General features: G+C 38.8%; 1 protein-coding gene across 2 annotated transcripts in view; it reads left to right on the top strand.

Annotated features, from left to right (window-relative positions):
• Positions 1–16,875, top strand: part of unga (uracil DNA glycosylase a) — a 40,309-nt gene extending 23,434 nt beyond the window's left edge. For both annotated transcript variants that reach the window (XM_060906801.1, XM_060906799.1), the window contains 4 exons: positions 2,128–2,225; positions 7,007–7,095; positions 15,756–15,934; positions 16,407–16,875. In XM_060906801.1, the coding sequence (XP_060762784.1) occupies positions 2,128–2,225; positions 7,007–7,095; positions 15,756–15,934; positions 16,407–16,547 (507 nt within the window). In that variant the 3' untranslated portion in view covers positions 16,548–16,875. The remainder of the gene's footprint in view (positions 1–2,127; positions 2,226–7,006; positions 7,096–15,755; positions 15,935–16,406) is intronic.
• The last annotated feature ends 425 nt before the right edge of the window (positions 16,876–17,300 follow it).

The raw sequence follows: 17,300 nt of genomic DNA, 5'->3' as shown, positions 1-17,300 counted from the left end.
ATTTACGTTCACTTTGACAATGATACACCTACCTTCTCAAGAGTGTTCTTGACTTGGCTAAATGTTATGAAGAGGTTTTTCTTTACCAAAGAAAGTATTTTGCAGTGATCCACTTTTAGTTATCCAGGTCTTTTTGTGTTGCTGAGCTTGCCAGTGCATTCCTTCTTTCTAAGAATGTACCAACTTGTCGATTTGGTCACTCAAAGTTTCTGCTGTCTGTCTGATAGGTCTGTTTTTTGTTTTTTCATCCTAATGATGGTGCATTCACTTGTCCTTGGCGCGCATATTGAGAGTTCCCGTGAACCACCTGTAAATTCAACACTTGGAGTCAACTCCAGATAATTTCTCTTAATTTGTCATGAAATAATGAGGAAACAAGCCATAACTGATCATGAAAATGTGTATTGGATAATTGTCCAGTTAATTTTGAGCCTGTGAGAATGGCGGGACTATGAAAAGACTGACTGTAATTCTTAAATGGTTAATGCAGTATTTTTTTTTATTTTTTTTGGTCAACTTTATGAATTAAAGCTGAAATTCTACCCTTGAATCTCATCTTGTTTGCTTCACTTAATTATTAATATGGGATTAATATGCATTTCACCCACAAAAGTGGATACAATGTACCTTTGAAAGTACCTGTCGAAGTAGAAAATGCACAGTAAAGGTACAAATGCAGTATTCTCCATGGGCGCTTTTAAAGTGGTACACCACCACATTATAATTCTGGCCCACCGCCCTTCCCTTGGCCAAAAAAAAAAAAGTAACTTCATCAGTATACACCAAGTAAATCGTAAAGTATTTGCCTTTATTATAATTTTGTAACTATATAACTGCCACTGTAGATCCTGGGGGCAGAGCTCTGTGAACATGGGTGGGGATGGTGTTAAATTCTTAACCATTAGTAAGCTAATCATGAAGAAAAATGGACTGATCTTACCTAATTCTCCTTGAAGTAAATGGCGAGGGGGTACTTCAACTGTGGTGCCAAAACCCCCTCCCCAAACTTCAGATTAGGGTTTCTTTAATATCTACAGCATTGTTAATGCTATATATGAGTGATTCCATGCTTATGGGGACATTAACTTATTCACCTAAAACCATTTCTTTTTTTACCATCAGGTCACAAAACATGTAATCTTTAATGAATGATATGTTAAAAGATAACTTTAATTTTCTGAGATGTAATAAAAACATATTTATATGCCAAAGTCAAGCCTATGAGTTCCAAAATGATGTCTGTTACATTACTTCTGTTACGATTGTCCATCTCGCGTCTGTTACAAATTAATTACAATCTAGCTATATACCATGTTAATCTTATTGAAAGAATGTGTATGTTTATTCTACTACACGTTTATTAATTATATTTGCTAAAACATCACCTTCCTATGTTTCAAAAAGTAATTCTACATTGTTAAAATTGAGAATATATATGTCCACAACACTTCTGTTGCGTTCTGACTTTGGCATATAAATATGTTTTTATTACATCTCAGAAAATTAAAGTTATCTTTTAACATATCATTCATTAAAGATTACATGTTTTGTGACCTGATGGTAAAAAAAGAAATGGTTTTAGGTGAATTTTTAAAAATAAGTTCATGTCCCCATTTCAGTACCCATAAAAAAATATATATATATTTTATTTATTTATATATATATATATATATATATATATATATATATATATATATATATATATATAAATATAAATCTATGCTGTTCATGAACAAGAGGAACCTGTCTAGGGGACGCAGTAATGCAGCTGAACATGTGATGCAGTCATAGCACCTACCGTAGTGATAGATGTCTGTAGATCCAAATACATGGTATGATGAGCTAGAGATGTTTCGGGGCTGAAGAACAACTAGTGAGAATCTGAAGGCTGATGCGTGGTTGTTTGTTTGTCTGTCTGTTTGTTTGTGTTTTTATTTGAAGTTAATGTAGCATTTGAGCCTCTGACTTCATACACATGTTGAGTAGGATTTATTTATAGGTTTATACACAATTTTTATACATTGACGTGAAATGCATTTGCAAAAATGGCAACCCAGCAGTAAAACGAGACCAAAAAAAATAATTACCACTAATGTGATTTTGTTTATTTTGGCTCGGTTTTGTTAGGTGAAGGTGGTTGTTCTTGGTCAGGATCCCTATCACGGACCAAATCAGGCTCATGGCTTATGTTTCAGCGTGCAGAGACCTGTTCCACCTCCTCCAAGGTAACTTCAGTTTTCTGACCTCATCTCATTATCTCTAGCTGCTTTATCCTGTTCTACAGGGTCGCAGGCAAGCTGGAGCCTATCCCAGCTGACTACGGGTGAAAGGCGGGGTACACCCTGGACAAGTCACCAGGTCATCACGGGGCTGACACATAGACACAGACAACCATTCACACTCACATTCACACCTACGGTCAGTTTAGAGTCACCAGTTAACCTAACCTGCATGTCTTTGGACTGTGGGGGAAACCGGAGCACCCGGAGGAAACCCACGCGGACACAGGGAGAACATGCAAACTCCACACAGAAAGGCCCTTGCCGGCCACGGGGCTCGAACCCAGAACCTTCTTGCTGTGAGGCGACAGTGCTAACCACTACACCACCGTGCCACCCCAGTTTTCTGGCCTTTGCTGACAAATTTTCCATTTGACAAAAGACCTGATTTTCAGGGAAATGTGAGTTAATCACCTCAACCACACCTGAATACAGAGTTCATCAGTAATATGATATGTGAGAATACTGGGTGTTGGATTTGAGCTTTTGTTACACAGGTGTCTCACTGTCCAAATACGTGCAGGTAGGCAGACTGGATATGCTAAATTGCCTGTGGGTGTGTGTGCACCCTCTGGCATCCCATCCAGGAGGAGTTCTCCTGTCTTGCATGTAATGTTCCCAGGATGAAGTGTTTTTGCCTTTCTTCACTATTATGAAATGAAAATTTTACTGGAAATCATACATGCACTGCAATGCTGTATAGTAGATACAGTATATTGCTTGCGATTGCAGCAGTTTGTCATTTAAGTATGATTTGGAGAAATTTGAGAGAATGTAGAACACCATTTTAAACAAAAAATGTGTTTGTTGGAGCAATGGTGGGCTCAGCTTAAATGTTTATTTGAAAGAAAAATGGTTTTGGCTTTCATAGAGAACTAAAAAAGTTCATTTTTGGCAAATTGCTTGTATTTTTTATGAATATGAAATGACTCCTGGATATTTGGAACACTAAACAGGTATAGATCTTCAAACGTTTGATTCTCTCTCTTGTTCGCTTGCTCATGATGAGAATTTAAAATTGATTTCCAACAGAAAAAAAAAATATATATATATATATATATATATATGTGTGTGTGTGTATATATGTGTGTGTATATATATATATATATATATATGTATATATGTGTGTGTATATATATATATATATATATATATATATATATATATATATAAATAAATAAATAAAAAACACACATTTTTCCTTTTTAATCCAACCCAGATCTAGACTTAAGCTGATGCAGCCATATCCGAGAGACTCTGACCAATTTGACTGTTATTATTCCTTTCCACCCCTAAACCAAACTGTTAATCATGTATATGGTGGAATTCATTCAAACAGGGATGTGATTTTTCCACGAATTCACGGAATTCCGCTTTTTTCACCTCAAAACTTGAAAAAAAAAATGCTTCCGATTTTTCCCTCAAATCCACATTCGTATCCTATTCGTTCTGACTTTGTTTGAAAGATGGCAGCCTCGGATTTGCATCTTTACGCCTCGATCACGGAGGCTGCCATCTTTCAACTCTTTGTTTGAAGCAAGCGCATTCATTGGTTGTTACAGAGCGATGGGCCAATCATTTACCTCGTTTCATCTCATTGACGTAATTACGTCATTTACGCAATTCCGTCATTGAGATGAAACGAGGTACGTGATTGGCCCATCGCTCTGTAACAACCAATGAACGCGCTTGTTAGATAGCTGTATGTAAACTCGCTTCAAACAGAGTTGAAAGATGGCAGCCTCCGTGATCGAGCGTAAAGATGCAAAGAGAGAGAGAGAGGGAGTGAGCGAGTGAGAGAGCGTGCATGCGCGCGCGAGTGAGAGAGCGCGCGAGAGAGCGCGAGTGAGAGTGCGTGTGCGCGCGAGTGAGAGTGTGTGCGCACGCGAGTGAGAGAGTGTGTGTCAGAGTTGCATGTTGACCATTAAATTGGCTTGAATTTGTTAATCATGACAAGTTTTTTCTTGTGTGTTTGCTTGCCATTTTAGTACAATTTTTAAGTCAGAAAACCCCAAAACCCAGGAGCTTCGGGGGGCTTTCCCCCTTGTCCCCCCACCAGGGCGCTGCCCTGGACCGGCTGGGGGCCTGTGGCCCCCAGACCCCCGGCTAAAATTTTCAGATAATTTCACCAGCCCCAAATCACATCCCTGATTCAAACTCTCATAGGAAACACTGATCTGGTAGCCTGGCAAGCCAGACTAAATGTGAATATTTAGTCTGGCCTCGATCCGTAGACATTTCCGAAGCGGGTAGGAGGAACAAACTGCTGTCTTTTCAAACGGTCTCAGTGCGTATAGGCCAATGCTCTGACCAATCAGCGCAACAGTGGCTGTGACGTAGTCAGAGCGCGCAGTGGGGAAGACCTTGAAATAAATAATTTTTCAAAATGCGTATTAATTAATAAACAGGTTCTAGATATTAAGAAGTTTGGAGATAATGACCACAAGTTTGGAGTCTGTACCACATACTTAACATACACTTTTTTTTTTTCCCCCCCAAGTGTTTTTCAAGGGTTTACTTAAACTGTTTTTGAGAGTTTTTATTTAGTGGTGTTTGGTGAAATAATTTCCCTTAAATTTAAAATAACGGGAAAATAAGAAACAATCAAAAAGTAATGTTTCAAAGCTGTTTATTAATTCTTCGTACTGCAAAAACTAGCCCCATCCTTTTGGCTACGAGCGGAGCCAGCTGGTAGATCAGACTTTTGCCATAGCCGGTCGGCAAAACAGCGAAAACGTCCTTCTTGAAAAGGAATGAGCGGAGAGCCTCTTCCTGCTCATGTTTCAACGAAAACTCCAAGTCTAATTCTTCTAAAACTGATTCCAAAGCGGAGTCAAATGCGCGCTGTTCTCTAGCCGTAGCCATCTTTCCTGTTGTGCTTTCTCCAGCGTCGTGCAGCTTTGTCGTCACTCCTGCAAAAGCCCGCCCAAAGAATCCAAACAAAAACCTTGCGTTGTGATTGGCGGGCACGATTTGATGCCCGGGGTGTTTTTGTTTATATGGTGCGAGGCTAGACCCATTCGCTAGGCAAAAATATTTTTGGCCGCTAGGCGGGTGGGTCTAGTTTACTAGGCTACTGATCTGGAGCATCTGAGATAAATATTCATAAATACAGTGGTGCTTGAAAGTTTGTGAACTCTTTAGAATTTTCTATATTTCTGCATAAAGATGACCTAAAACATCAGATTTTCACACAAGTCCTAAAAGTAGATAAAGAGAACCCAATTAAACAAATGAGACAAGGATATTATACTTGGTCATTTATTTATTGAGGAAAATGATCCAATAGTACATATCTGTGAGTGGCAAAAGTATGTGAACCTTTGCTTTCAGTATCTGGTGTGACCCCCTTGTGCAGTAATAATTGCAACTAAACGTTTCTAGTAACTGTTGATCAGTCCCGCACACCGGCTTGGAGGAGTTTTAGCCCATTCCTCCGTACAGAACAGCTTCAACTCTGGGATGTTGGTGGGTTTCCTCACATGAACTGCTCGCTTCAAGTCCTTCTACAACATTTTGATTGGATTAAGGTCAGGACTTTGACTTGGCCATTCCAAAACATTATTCTTCTTTAACCATTCTTTGGTAGAACAATTTGTGTGCTTAGGGTCGTTGTCTTGCTGTATGACCCACTTTCTCTTGAGATTCAGTTCATGGACAGTTGTCCTGACACTTTCCTTTCGAATTTGCTGGTATAATTCAGAATTCATTGTCCCATCAATGATGCCAAGCCGTCCTGGCCCAGATGCAGCAAAACCATCACCATGTTTCACAGATGGGATAAGGTTCTTATGCTGGAATGTAGCGTTTTCCTTTCTCCAAACATAATGCTTCTCATTTAAACCAAAAAGTTCTATTTTGGTCTCATCTGTCCACAAAACATATTTTTCCAATATACTTCTGGCTTGTCCACCTGATCTTTAGCAAACTGCAGATGAGCAGCAATGTTCTTTTTGGAGAGCAGTGGCTTTCTCCTTGCAACCCTGCCATGCACACCATTGTTGTTCAGTGTTCTCCTGGTGGTGGACTCATGAACATTGGCTAATGTTGATGTGAGAGAGGCATTCAGTTGCTTAAAAGTTACCCTGGAGTCATTTGTGGCCTTGCTCTTGGAGTGATCCTTGTTGGTCGTCCACTCCTGGGGAGGGTAACAATGGTCTTGAATTTCCTCCATTTGTACACAATCTGTCTGACTGTGGATTGGTGGAGTCCAAACTCTTTAGACATGGTTTTGTAACCTTTTCTAGCCTGATGAGCATCAACAGCGCTTTTTCTGAGGTCTTCAGAAATCTCCTTTGTTTGTGCCATGAGACACTTCCACAAACATGTGTTGTGAAGCTCAGACTTTGATAGATCCCTGTTCTTTAAATAAAACAGGGTGCCCACTCACACCTGATTGTCATCCTATTGATTGAAAACATGTGACTCTAATTTCACTTTCAAATTAACTGCTAATCCTAGAGGTTCACATACTTTTGCCACTCACAGATATGTAATATTGGATCATTTTCCTCAATAAATAAATGACCAAGGATAATATTTTTCTCATTTGTTGAACTGGGTTCTCTTTATCTACTTTTGGAACTTGTGTGAAAATCTGATGTTTTTGGTCATATTTAAGCAGAAATCTAGAAAATTCTAAAGGTTTCATGAAGTTTTCAAGCGCCACTGTATCTTGTGCAACCACGAGAATATGAAATGTGTAATGTATTTAATTTTGTTTGCAGCTTGGTGAACATGTATAAAGAACTGGAGTCAGACATTGAAGGCTTTCAGCATCCAGGCCATGGTGACCTAACAGGATGGGCAAAGCAAGGTGACCACTTCCTCTCCTTGTATATAAATAAAAAATATTTTGAGCTGCATTTCTTATTGTAGGAGAACACTTGGGTATTTTCAAACTGTTTTGGCAGCTCTGCCATTTAGTTCTCACTTATCAGTAAGTGAGTTTACATTTCTAGTAATTTTGTTTTGAGAATGATGCCAGTTTAATGGAATAAGTCTAGTCAGAGTTATCAGTATCCCCTTCCAACAGCCATGCCCCTTTTACCCAACTATTCCTATTGCTCAGTAACTACCTTGGTAGTTTCCTGTATAAATGTTCTTCAGTTTGGAACTTGCATTGCTATACAGGTTTATAACTCACGATATTGCACGCTGTACTGAATATTCAGGATAACAGCATGATCGTGCGTGTGATATAGCATTTATCAGAGGTGAGAATTTTCCGCGGATTTGACGTCCAAACAGGTCATTCTTGAGATCGATGCAAATCCGGGGAGAATTTTTTTTGGGGGGGAGGTTGGCATGACCTCTCGTACATCAGGCAAGCTCACCGGCTGTGACCAGAGATTCGTGTTTGTTTACGGAAATCACAGCGAATGGTTTTGTAAGGAGCATTTTGATTGGCCTTCTCCCTCACTTCTGCTTGAATCAGCCAATCACAGTACACGTACAACGAAGTTAGAATTTCCCCAGCCATATTTGTGAAGACTGGGATGATGCTTATTGGTGAGTAAAATCCACTCTTTTTTTTAAAAACTTTTCTAAACTCAAAAACTCCTTTGTCCCTCATGCCATCAGACTGTACAGCTCCTCTCTGGGTGGAGGAGGGGTAACAGGAGGACAGAGGACAGGAAGGAGCAGGAGCCTAGCCTAACAATAAGCAATACTGGACAATGTGCAATATCTTTCCTGCTCTCCCTCCCCCTCCCCCCCCCCCCCCCACACACACACCCTAACCCCACTTCTCCCCCCCCTTCCTCTCTTCCCCATATCTTATTCTTTTATATTTGTATATGTAAATACTTAATTTATTTTAATTTATCTAGAAGTTCTCTATTTCTTTTCTCTGTTTATCTGTAATGATGATGCTGGAATCTTAATTTCCCTGAGGGAACCCTCCCAAAGGGATCAGTAAAGTTTTATCTAATCTAAACTTATTTGACCGCATCAGCGAAAAGAAAGTCGGTATCGCATTGCAAAATGAGACCCAATTTTGAAGAATTGCTAATCAATTTTGCCGGTGCATCGCACAGAAATGTGATGCAAAAAGTTGGCCAACTACGAACTTCCCTGGGCAAATTATAAATTTTTAAAATCTGCCTGGAGCCATGGCTTGCATTAAAGCGTATGGCGAGGAGCGGAGCTCGCTCAGTGGCGAATAACGTCCCGAGGCACGGTTTTACTGGGCTGTACCCGTGCTGGTTCGTGGGGGATCATCTAGAGGGAGGTGCACGCGAAATTTGGCTTCGCTGGGACCTCCGTTGGCTGAGTTATGAGTTTATGTCCAGCTGTAGCTGTGGCTCATATTAAAGCACACGGCGAGGAGCGAAGCTCGCATCGGGGCGAATAATGTCCCAAGGCGCAGTCCTAGCAGGCCGTGCCTGTGCTGATGTGTAGGGGATCGTGTAGAGGGAGGTGCTCGCAAAATTTGGCTTTGCTGGGACCTCCAGTGGCAGAGTTATGAATTTTTAAAGGCCGGCTGGATCAGTGAATCATATGGAAACTTAAGGCGCGGAGGTGAGCTTGCGCTGGGGCAAATAACGTCCCGAGGCACATTCCTACCAGGCCGTGCCTGCGCTGGTTCGCGAGGGCAGAGGGAGAGGCACAAAACTATTCATGAAATTTAGGAGCACACCAAAACCTTTTTTAACATTACTCAAAACTCTTGATCACAAAATTAGCTTTAAAATGAGGACTTAAATAGATGACATTCCTTCCTGTATATGAGTAATGTGTAATGACCAAAAAATGGGTCTTAAAGCTCACTGTAGTAGTTGTATCATTACACTTGTATAATGATATCAGGGCTAGACATTAACTTTTAAACCCACTTGCCCTGGGGGGCGAGTGGGGGTAAATTTCCACTTGCAGGTGATTTTCCCCCAATATTATCCCCCTGTGTGTGTGTGTGTGTGTGTGTGTGTGTGTGTGTGTGTACACACACACACACACACACACACACACACACACACACACACACAAGTTTGGAAATGCCTTCAAATTCGATGTTTTTTCTTTATTTTAATTAACTAAAAGACACTTCGTGTCTTAAAGTGATGACTGTTATTTCTATTTACTTAGTTGAGTGGTTCTTGACATAATATGGATTACTACAGTTGTCGAACAGGGCTATTTACTGGTATTTTTATTATTTACTCTCTACTGGTTGATGGTGTCAAATGCATTAAGAAGGCAAGAAATTCCATTTTTGACAAGACACACCTGTTAATTGAGAAGCATTCCAGGTGACTACCTCATGAAGCTGGTTCAGATAATGCCAATAGTGTGCAAAGCTGTTATCAAGGTAAATAGTGACGATTTTAAAGAATCTCAAAGATGAAACCTGTTTTTTTAACACTTTTGTTTACCATATAATTCCATATGTTCCATATGTTATTTCATAGTTTTGATGAGTTCAGTATTATTCTACAATGTAGGAAAAAAAATAAAAACATTGAATTTGAAAGTGTTTCCAAACTTTTGTGTGTGTGTGTGTGTATGCATATATTTTTATGCCTCCGCCACCTTAAGGTGCAGGAGGCATTATGTTTTCGGGTTGTCTGTCCGTGCGTGCGTGCGTCCGTCCCGAAACCTTGTGAACACAATATCTCAAAGGCTAATGAAAGGAATTTCACCAAACTTTCACCATTTGTGCACTTTGGGACAAAGATGAAATGATTAGATTTTGAGATCAAAAGGTCTAAGGTCAAGATCACTGTGAGGTCAAATGTCTGTCTGAAAACATTGTGAACACAATATCTCCAAGGCAAATGAAAGGAATTTCACCAAACTTTCACCATTTGTGCATTTGGGGACAAACATTAACTGATTAGATTTTGAGGTTAAAAGGTCACAGGTCAAGATTACTGAGGCGTGTAGTCTACCAGGCGGAGGCATCCCCATCGACGCCGTTGGCGTCGAGATCTATCTATCTATCTATCTATCTATCTATCTATCTATCTATCTATCTATCTATTACATACACACTTTTTATATATATACTTATACAGTTTTTTATATATATATATATATATATATATATATATATATATATATATATATATATATATATATTAATTATATAGTGTTTTTTTTTTTTTTTGGGGGGGGAACCATAGAATAGTTGTGAATTACAACATAAAATGAAGATCGCACATAGAGTTGAAGTTTGGTTATCGATTAAGTTTGGTTACTTTTTACTTTGTAACAGACAATTTTATCCAAAATAGTTTTTTGTCTTATTCGATTTATTTCACATGCATGCAGCTGTTGTTCAGTGTGTTTGTGTAGAACTCTCTGACTGTAGGTTCATTACTCGATAATGTAAAAATCTACAGTGGTGCTTGAAAGTTTGTGAACCCTTTAGAATGTTCTATATTTCTGCATAAATATGACCTAAAACGTCATCAGATTTTCACACAAGTCCTAAAAGTAGATAAAGAGAACCCAGTTAAACAAATGAGGCAAAAATATTATACTTGGTCATTTATTTATTGAGGAAAATGATCCAATATTGCATATCTGTGAGTGGCAAAAGTATGTGAACCTCTAGGATTAGCAGTTAATTTGAAGGTGAAATTAGTCAGGTGTTTTCAATCAATGGGATGACAATCAGGTGTGAGTGGGCACCCTGTTTTATTTAAAGAACAGGGATCTATCAAAGTCTGATCTTCACAACACATGTTTGTGGAAGTGTATCATGGCACGAACAAAGGAGATTTCTGAGGACCTCAGAAAAAGCGTTGCTGATGCTCATCAGGCTGGAAAAGGTTAAAAAACCATCTCTAAAGAGTTTGGACTCCACCAATCCACAGTCAGATTGTGTACAAATGGAGGAAATTCAAGACAATTGTTACCCTCCCCAGGAGCATACCTGCCAACATTGCAGTAGCAAAATAAGGGAGATTTTTTTGTTTTATTTATTTTTATATATATATATATATATATATATATATATATATATATATATATATATATATATATATATATATAAACAAAAATCGCAAATTTTGAAAAAAAAAGCTTCTTTTGCGAGATATATATGCATGCACACACACATACCGTATGTGACCCCTCACCGAATCCAGGGACACATGTCGGCCGAAACGAATTCGAGATAATCGCAAAAGAAGCTTTTTTTTTTTTTTTTTTTTCAAAATTTGTGATTTTTGTTTTTTTCCATCATGTGCAAGTTGAGATCTTGAAGAATGCAATCAGTATTTCAGATAATAGATTTGTTTTGTTGGAAAAGCATACATTTTTTTTGTTGCAAATTGTCTCGTTTTTGTCAGGACTGTAGCCTGCTGGGGGGTGTGTGGGTAAATTACCATATGGGCCATTCACATGATTTAAGTCTTTTGGTTTTTTTTTTCGCGAATCAGCTGTATGATTTGAGCTGAGCGCATGGCTACTTAACTGCATACAGGCACGTAATTTCACTATGGAATGAGTTACTAAACAGAGCGCAGAGGAGCCGAAACACCGCGAAGCAAACAGACACACGGTATTTACATCGGAGATAACCATTTCTAGCAAAAAAAACCCGCAACCTCGTTTTCCAGATTGAATGGAACACTTGAATGATCGGATGATACACGGACCGTTCTAGGATTACATTCCATCGGAGGCATTGGTGTGTGCAAGGCGCCGTTTCTCTTTCTGATGGGGTAAGTTTATTAATCTAAGGCTGTGTGGTTATTTTTGCATGTAACGGAGAGTGTTGTGGTTTGGTTAAGCCTAGGTGACAACCGGACGTACAATTTTTTTGGCCGTGCGATTTTTGGCGTTTCCCAAATCGCTGCTTTTTTGTTGTTGTTGTTGTTGTTCATGGAGAAAGACGTGCGTTGGCCGTAAGTTTGTCTTGCAACCTGAAAAAAACGTAAGCGCCCGTAGAGTTTGTTTGACATGACAAAGAACCTCTGCAGCCGGTCTGCGGCTCGAAAATCAGCACATCACACGTGCGCTCTCATGCGTTTCATGCGCGCTCTCCGTGCGTTTCTTGCATTTTTTGCATGGAGACCGGCCGTAGGAGCACATACGGCCGGTTGTGACCGAGGCTTTACGTGAAACTAGCGTTGTGTTAGTTGTCATCATCGTGTTATCTATCTTTCTTACGGTGTGAGTAATTTTTCAACCACAAACGTTAAAGTATACTTTAGGACTTATTTTTGTACTTCATAATTGTGTTGGGCATACTTTGCATGGAAGGAAAATTGACGTGGTGATCTTTGTTTACATGAAAGTAGTATCGTGCTAGCTAGTAGGGGGTAGAGCTTTCCTGAATGTCATGCAGATGAGCACCATTATGTGCCCGCCCTACACCCAGAGTAGCTGAGATGGAAAACTTTGAGGGTGATTTTCTCCCTTTTCTGTTTTAAGAAGTATACACTTTCAAAAGGCCACACGTTCTTCAAATATTGTCAGATCTCCACATGGAAGGCATCATTGGAAAGCTTAGAAACTGTACTTTCTGAATCTGTCAATAACTCAAAATGCCCCCGGGCAGACATGTGTCCCTGGATTCTGTGATCTGCCCCCCCCCCCCCCCCCCCCCACACACACACACACACACACATGCGCATATATATATATATATATATATATATATATATATATATATATATATATATATGGGTGATTCCACGCTAATGGGTACTGAAATGGGGACATGAACTTATTTTTAAAAATTCACCTAAAACCATTTCTTTTTTTACCATCAGGTCACAAAACATGTAATCTTTAATGAATGATATGTTAAGAGATAACTTTAATTTTCTGAGATGTAATAAAAACATATTTATATGCCAAAGTCAGAACGTAACAGAAGTGTTGTGGACATATATATTCTCAATTTTAACAATGTAGAATTACTTTTTGAAACATAGGAAGGTGATGTTTTAGCAAATATAATTAATAAACATGTGTAGTAGAATAAACATACACATTCTTTCAATAAGATTAACATGGTATATAGCTAGATTGTAATTAATTTGTAACAGACGCGAGATGGACAATCGTAACAGAAGTAATGTAACAGACATCATTTTGGAACTCATAGGCTTGACTTTGGCATATAAATATGTTTTTATTACATCTCAGAAAATTAAAGTTATCTTTTAACATATCATTCATTAAAGGTTACATGTTTTGTAAAAAGGACCTGAAGCGAGCAGTTCATGTGAGGAAACCCACCAACATCCCAGAGTTGAAGCTGTTCTGTACAGAGGAATGGGCTAAAATTCCTCCAAGCCAGTGTGCAGGACTGGTCAACAGTTACTGGAAACGTTTAGTTGCAGTTATTGTTGCACAAGGGGGTTACACCAGATACTGAAAGCAAAAGTTCATGTACTTTTGCCACTCAGATATGTAATATTGGATCATTTTCCTCAATAAATAAATGACCCAAGTATAATATTTTCGTCTCATTTGTTGAACTGGGTTTTCTTTATCTACTTTTAGGACTTGTGTGAAAATCTGATGATGTTTTAGGTCATATTTTATGCAGACACATAGGAAATTCTAAAGGGTTCACAAACTTTCAAGCACCACTGTATAGTTCTCTATATAGTAATTCCCTATATAGGGAGTAGTGAACGAGTGAGTAATTTCGGACACAGGGTGAAGGTTCCAAAATATATTTTAACTTCTCAGTGCAAAGGTCATTAACAAGTTAAGGTCATTTAACACTCAGTGTCCTGTTAATCATAATTAACTGCACCTGGTAGCGTCTCTGTGCACAACATAAAACAGGTTTGTATGACAGCACTCGTTGGCTTCACCAGCGCATAGTACAATAGGAAAGTCCAAGGAACTCATTGCAGGTCTGAGAAAGAGGGCGAGGGACTGAGATATTTACACACTCAGGAATGTCCCTTGGAACCATTTCTAACAAACTGCAAATTCCAAGATAACTAGTTCAAATGTTTGCATATAAATCCAAGTTACTGGAAGGTGTGAGCACTTTGTTGGAAGAAGACTCAAACTGTCTCCCTCTGCTGAGAGGAAATTTGTTCAGATGGTCAAAGACAATCCAGGAACAACCACAGCACAGGCCTGCCATGATCTGGAAGCTTTTGGAATGGTGTCTACAGTCAAGTGAATTTTACATCACCATAGACTGAGAGGCTGCCATTCAAGAACAAAGCCCCTGCTCCAAAATCAACACCTTCAAGCTTGATTAAAGTTTGCAGTTGACCACATGGACAAAGAGAGGATTCTGGAGGAAATGATTTGAGTTGTTTGGCCACAATAACCAGAGTTACAGAGGAACACTGTACCAGCTGTTAAGCATGGTGGTGGTAATGTCATGCTCTGGGGCTGTTTTGCTGCCAGTGGAGCTGGTGCATTGCACAAAGTAGATGGAATAATGAAGAACCTCAGAATTCTTCAGCATAACCTCAAGCCATCAGAAATTTGGACACAGTTGGGCATTCCCACAGGACAGTCCCGCTGCCCACCCAAATAAAATAAATAAAATATCAAAGCTGGTTGTGGAGAATAAAGCAAGCTTAAAACAGCTCATGGCTCTACCCAATCGAAAATATGTGCTTTCAAGTGGAGTCCATGCCAGAAGAGATGCATTTAATTGATCGCTACCAATTCTGCCAAGAAGAGTGGTCAAATATGCAAATAGAATTCTGCCAGAAGTTTGTTGATTTGAGACCAAGTTGTCTGGTCAATGTGAAATGTGTTAAGGAATATTAAACCAAATATTAGGTGTGCTGGATATGTTTTTGACCCTGTGTTGATTTAAAAAATGAATGAATGAATGAATGAATGAAATTTGGTGCACAAGTTTCTTTTCTTTTTCCAATGAAGATGTATGCTGTACAATCACTGAAAGCCCAATATCGCCATGCCTTTTTTTTTTTTTCCAATTTTTAAATTTCCTTGTATTTAAACTTGACTGTACAGCACAGTGAAATTCTTGTCTTCGCATATCCCAGCTTGTTAGGACGCTAGGTCAGCTTTGATACAGTGCCTTATCATGCCTTGTACTACAGAGATGAAAACAATTATTAATGAGATTTGTGTGTTTGCGAAATACAAACTGGACACTTCAAAAACACCTTGAATAAAGTTATTTAATTGTTGTACAATAAGGATTATTGTCCAACAAAAAGCTTAGTTCTAGACATTATTTTACAAATTGCCAGCTGGAAATTCAGAGAATTTTACTTGGTGTTTAATCTGAGAATAATATCATAATCCTTTCATAATCTTAATATTTGTTTATAACCTGATATTAGTTGAATTTTTGGCTAAATTCAAGATAATTTTAAATGCTATGATTCCATTTTAAACCATATTTTTGTCCATATGCATGTACATTAGGGTCTTACAGCAGGTAAGCTGCTCCAGTAGTAAAATGACCGTTAGTTTGGTGCAAACAGTCCTGTAGCCATACTTCGAGAAATTCATAAGAACCAGACAGAGATTTCTTGTACTGAGTGCCTCTTCATGACTTTGCAGGTGTCCTGCTGCTGAACGCAGTGTTAACTGTGCGAGCACATCAGGCCAATTCGCACAAGGACAAAGGCTGGGAGACGTTCACAGACGCTGTGGTGCAGTGGCTTAGCATTAACCTGGAGGGCCTGGTCTTCATGCTATGGGGCTCGTACGCTCAGAAGAAGGGTGCTGCGATCAATAGAGTGTGTTTCAGTTTTTTTTTTCTCCCCTGTGTGTGTGTGTGTGTGTGTGTGTGTGTGTGTATATATATATATATATATATATATATATATATATATATATATATATATATATATATATTTATTTATTTATTTTTTAATGTTATACATTTTTATTTAAGTGACAAGGTGTAGAAACCACTCATATGACACACTCTGAAACTATCATGGTTTAAGTTAAATGGACTTTTTAAAAATACTAGCTTGTATACCTGTATATAAACTCTAGTATTATAATTAGGCTTTGCAGTTCTGGAGCTTGTTGGGGTTTCAGGAAAATAATCAGTGTCAGGTGGTAGCAGTAACTCTGTCACATCTGGCTGCAATGTTGATGAATTTCTATAACCGCACATCCTTGACTGTTTATTCCTATCTTGGTTTTGACCTTCCACTGACTTTCTGATTTCTGCTGTTTGCTTTTTCATCTGTTCTGCAGAAACGACACCACGTCCTCCAGACGGTTCACCCGTCCCCGCTGTCTGCACACCGTGGCTTCTTTGGATGCAAGCATTTCTCAAAGACCAATGAACTGCTGCTGAAATCTGGGAAAAAACCCATAGACTGGAAAGCACTGTGAGTTTAGTGAACGTGCAGGGTTAAGGTGAACATTCAGTTCATAGTAAGCTCCTTTTTTTTTTTTTCTGTGGTTATCCACAGTTGTACACTATTTTACACTGGACCTTTTCTCCAGGCCATCCTCTGTTGTGGTTTCTTTTTCTTCCCCCTTTTAGAACAAAGATGTTTTCACAATAACAGTATTTTTGTATGTTTGGACAGTTCATTTGCAGTGCTGTTTTTGATGTATTTGGGATGGGAGGATCTCCCCCCTATACTTTTTTGCACTTTTTATAAAAACTTTCTGTACATTTTACAAAAGGTTTTTCTTAATAAACTTGATAAAAGTGTGTGTGTGTGTGTGTGTGTGTGTGTGTGTGTGAGAGAGAGAGAATGCTATCGATGAATTTTGACGAAGAGGGACTTCTTGGGATTAGGTCAATAAAGTTTATCTTGTTTGGGGAAGAATTTAGGATCTGTTGAACCCAGGCTATGTTGATGGCTTGTAGGTGGGTGGGTTCCCCCCTCCCAGTTTTAAATATACTTTAAATTAGGTCTCCATTGATAAATTCAGGTTTTTTTCAAGCTTCACAGAAAATCCACTGAAATTCTAGCCTTTCATGGTTACTACAGTACTAAGTCTTTGTTTTTCTTCATTTGATGGTGCACCAAGGTCATGTCCAGCTTGGCTCAGTCTGTTTTTTGCTGTGGTCTAAGAGATAAGCTGGAGCTCGTAATCATATAATAAGTTCCACGTTTCTTTTGCACCTGCAGT

This window comes from Neoarius graeffei, chromosome 24, assembly GCF_027579695.1.
Source record: "Neoarius graeffei isolate fNeoGra1 chromosome 24, fNeoGra1.pri, whole genome shotgun sequence".
In the NCBI taxonomy this organism is placed as follows: domain Eukaryota; kingdom Metazoa; phylum Chordata; class Actinopteri; order Siluriformes; family Ariidae; genus Neoarius; species Neoarius graeffei.
This window is presented reverse-complemented; position numbering and strand designations above follow the sequence as displayed.